The sequence below is a fragment of the Carya illinoinensis genome, chromosome 2 (genome assembly GCF_018687715.1).
Source record: "Carya illinoinensis cultivar Pawnee chromosome 2, C.illinoinensisPawnee_v1, whole genome shotgun sequence".
Taxonomy (NCBI): Eukaryota; Viridiplantae; Streptophyta; class Magnoliopsida; order Fagales; family Juglandaceae; genus Carya; species Carya illinoinensis.
In genome coordinates, this window is record NC_056753.1 from 1,314,646 (window position 1) to 1,318,715 (window position 4,070).

The 4,070-nt window shown below is 32.5% G+C and overlaps 1 protein-coding gene across 1 annotated transcript; it reads right to left on the reverse strand.

Moving 5' to 3' along the window:
- Positions 1-2,082, reverse strand: LOC122296192 (cyclin-D3-2-like). The gene is made up of 4 exons (XM_043105684.1): positions 1,137-2,082; positions 828-1,029; positions 555-685; positions 1-444 (listed from the first exon to the last, which is right to left on the reverse strand). Exons 1-4 carry the CDS (start codon positions 1,632-1,634, stop codon positions 181-183), a joined length of 1,095 nt encoding a protein of 364 aa, XP_042961618.1. The 5' UTR covers positions 1,635-2,082; the 3' UTR covers positions 1-180.
- Between the last annotated feature and the right edge of the window lie 1,988 nt (positions 2,083-4,070).

Here is a 4,070-nt window from a genome sequence, read left to right on the forward strand (position 1 = left end):
TGGGGTGTAAGATGTGATCTACATACTCATTAATATAGATTCAGCAGAATGCAATACTAAATCATGGAACACAACATAATTGCAAGTTACAAAAAAGTTACCACCAATAATATGAAAAAGAGGAAATTTATGATACCATGTTTACTAGTAGACATTAAGACAATGAAAGATTAACGAGTGCTACCAAGAACACCCACAGACACGGTTTAGTGAAGGCAACCGCATCTGCTGATCCTGTGCTCTGCTCCTTTTGAAAGAAGGCTCTGGGGATGATGATGCCACAGCCCATGAGTCATTAGAGCTATCACAGCTGAAAGATGCATCAATAACGCCATTTGGGCTGCCCGGTGCTGACAGATGTTTTCGCTTGTTACTTCGATTATGATTGTGGCCATGGCTCTCAGATATTTCCTGGATAAGCTTGTAGCACTCATTTAGTTTTTCCTGTTAAAGGAACCATCAAAGCCTTAACTAATAAACCATGGAGTTAGGCACGTCTTCACAAAAGTAGGAGCGCCATTAATATATAGAAACCAATATAATTAGATACTCACCTCACTGATTTTAAGAACATTAGTAAGCTGGTTCTGATATTTCAGGGGATTATATGGCTCAACATCTTCAATAACATGAAGCATTGTTGCAGTAGCTAATACAGAAGGAAGATAGCTCATAACCCTCAAATCTGGAACCAAAGCCCAATATTAAGAAGATACGATTACAAATTGAGGAAATCACAAATGAATACGACTCTTTCCTTCGGTATCTGCCACTGAAGGACTATGTCATTGACTAGAAATAAAGCAAAGAACTCGTTAACAGCTTACCAGTAATGACAGAAACCATAAGGCGCTCACACCTCCACAGAAACTCCCAATGTAAGTGGGTCTTCAAACCAAGCCTCCTGATGATGTGATCAAAGAAGGAAATTGGGGTCACCGGATTCATCCTCCATTGAAGAGTGGACAGCACTAGAAGCTCCATTCTCTGAATAGTCTTTGCTTCAAACGCGTACTTTGATTCCTCCACCTGAAACGACATAGAACCCCCCCACATTTTAACGTTAGGAAATGTTCAAGAAACCCACATTATGGCATTTAACCAATCATCTTGATTGCATAATAAATCCCACATACTTGCAGGTCTAAGAGAAGTGGCACTTGGGTCTCCTCCACCTTTGCAGCCAGAGAGAGACAAGCCACGGTGGCGAGATGGCTCATCCAGGGCTTGTCCCGCTGGAACATCAGGCTAGAAGCAAACCTATCGAAGTAATTCACAGCGAGAAAAGCGGTCAAAGCAGAGAACCCATGGTGCGCCTTAACCCTCAAAATCCAATCCACAGCCTCTTTCCGAGCCACCATCAAAGGTCCATCTGAGATCAGACTGCTCAGACAAACATGAGTTTCTCCTTCTTTAATAATTAGGGAGACAAGCTCATCATTATCCCAAACCATGTCATTCTCTACCAAAACTGAACGGAAAAGTGACTGCTTTTTCACATTCTCATCAGCATTCTTCCTCCATTCTTCCTCGATACCATCTTCTTCCTCAAAACTCTCCTCCTCACAGAAGAGACCATCAAGGACCATTTGAGGGCTTTGTAGCTGTTGGGTTTCTTCTTCCTGCAGAGCCATCTTCTTCTGAGAAGAAGAGGTTGAGGCCTCTGCTCATTATACAATGAAAGTTTCAAAATTTGAACGCAGCCCCATGTAAAAAATTCTTCCTCAGCAAATTGTCTGAGAGAGAGAGGGAAAAAGAGAGAGGGAGAGCCAAATGAAGAAAACAGACGAAGGGATTTATCTGATAAAGCTTTCACGCCTGTCCTTTCTTTCCTAGTTCCGTGTTTTCCTTTCTTTTGTTTTCATTTCTCTCCACTATTCAACTCCTAATATATATGGATTTCATTGTAGATATAATAAATGGTCAAAATAGGGGATGTTGGGAGCGCTAAACGTAGGAAAGTATTTGTGTAACGTAGCATTCGCCGAGTTTTTGCGAGAAAAATAAGCCAAAATCCTCCAATCCCTACTAAAGAGGAAAAGACACTCTACACTCTACAGGCTGTTCTGCAGCTTCTGCTGCTCAGTCTTTCAGACAAGAAGAAAAGTTCGATAAATTTTTGGAGCGGGCTTTTCTGCCGCGAGTATCTTCATTTGACCACACGTTAATTTTTTTAATATATTTAAATATTTTTAATTAATAAAAAATATATATCAATATATTTAAAATTATTTTTTTAATCAAATTGAGAAGTACAACACCCACTTTTCGTAAGAGAAAAAGGTATTCATAATAGCATTAATTCTAACCTAAATGATGTGTGATACAGTAGCTTTATAATAATTATATTTAAAAATTTTTACATTATATATCATTTATGTGATCTAATTTTATTTGAAAGTTCAATTTTTAAATTGAAATCTCTTATAAATTAAATTATATAAATAATGTGTAATATAAAGACATTCAAATAGCACTACTCCTATATAATAGCAATAGAGCACTCCCAATAAATTTTTCCTTCCTATCATTTAAAATATGATATCAAAATTCATTTTTTCTATTTTACGTACTAATTTTTATAATATAATCATATATCAACTTATATATTTTTTCTTCAGATCATTTAAATATTATATTTTTTAATACTTTTTCTCCAATAAAAAATTGACAATAAGAGAGAAAAATTAATTTAAAATATTTATAATAATGAATAATTTCTTCTACATTTAGTGGATTCTTTAGCAAAATATAAAATAAAGAATGGAATAGATGATCCATTAGAAGATACTTTGGAGAGAATTCTATGTATTTAAAAAAAAAATTTATATTATAGAGTATCTATCAGTAGTTTTCTAAGATTAGGTTTGGATGTTGAGATATGTTATGAATAGTAATAAAAAATAGGTAAAAAGTAATAATAGAATATTAAATAATAAAAAAAATCATGATTAGTAGTAAAAAATATGTAAAATATAATGATTAGTAGAAAAATGATAGAAGGGTGTCGTATCCGTTCATGTTTTTTTTTTATTGGTTAAAAAGTGATTATTAATAAATTTTTATATTTTTTATATTTCTTAATAGTTAAAGATTTTATAAAAAATATTTTTAAAAAAATTATTTACATTTATATACATATTTGGAATGTACATTTGATGTTCTGTAGCATTGTTTGAAGGTAAAATTTACAAATGCACGATACTGTAGCAAAAGATAAAATAATGATATATGTACAATCTTTTTTATATCTATATTTTAAAATGAGAATATTTATATAAGTGATGTTATTTTTATAAGTTATTTTATAAAAATAGACCTTATTTAAAATATAGTTATATAAATCGGGCCTAATCGCAATCGGCTGACAATGATATGATCACTTGCTTATTTATAGGCTTTTGTGAATTTGAAAACGTATACCAATAAAACCATTGGTTGGTCAACCCACCTAACGACATTGTTTAGCCCGCTGTGCTCGTTTGGAGCACTCTCTTGGACCACTCTCATTGGCTTGGGCAAAATTTTAGGTCAGATTTGGCTAATGGACTTTGCTACACGCAGTCGGGAAATGTAGTCGGCGTGCAGTCGACTGTACAGAATGAATAAAAAAAATTATAAAAAAATTATTTTATATTTAGGGAGACCTACATGAATTATAAAAAGTTATAAAAATATTTTTTTTTTTCATGTAGATCCCGTATTAATTTTTTTTTTACAGCTGACTGCACGCCGACTGCATTTCCCGACTGCACAAATCATTTCTGTTGGCTAATATACCACTTTTTGCCTTATGTCTAATCATTCAAAATTTAGACTTCATATTGGATTAGTTATCTTACTCTCTATAATAATAAAATAATATTATTTTTTAATTTTTGTATATATTTTTTAATGCGATATTTAATTATTTTTAAAATAATTTTTATTTTTATTTTCATAATTTCCAATAATCTCTATATTAAAATACATAAAATCCATCTATTAACCTAAAATAACTTCATAATCTGTCAAACTGAATTTTATAAAATTAAAAAAAAAAAATCCATACATTTCCAGCTACTACGTAA

Excerpts from the sequence above, each read along its gene's own strand:
- LOC122296192 (XM_043105684.1), bottom strand. The coding sequence starts at position 1,634 with ATGGCTCTGCAGGAAGAAGAAACCCAACAGCTACAAAGCCCTCAAATG. Across the intron at positions 1,030-1,136 it reads CACTTCTCTTAGACCTGCAA|GTGGAGGAATCAAAGTACGC; the intron begins GTATGTGGGATT and ends ATGTCGTTTCAG. Across the intron at positions 686-827 it reads TATGGTTTCTGTCATTACTG|ATTTGAGGGTTATGAGCTAT; the intron begins GTAAGCTGTTAA and ends CTTTGGTTCCAG.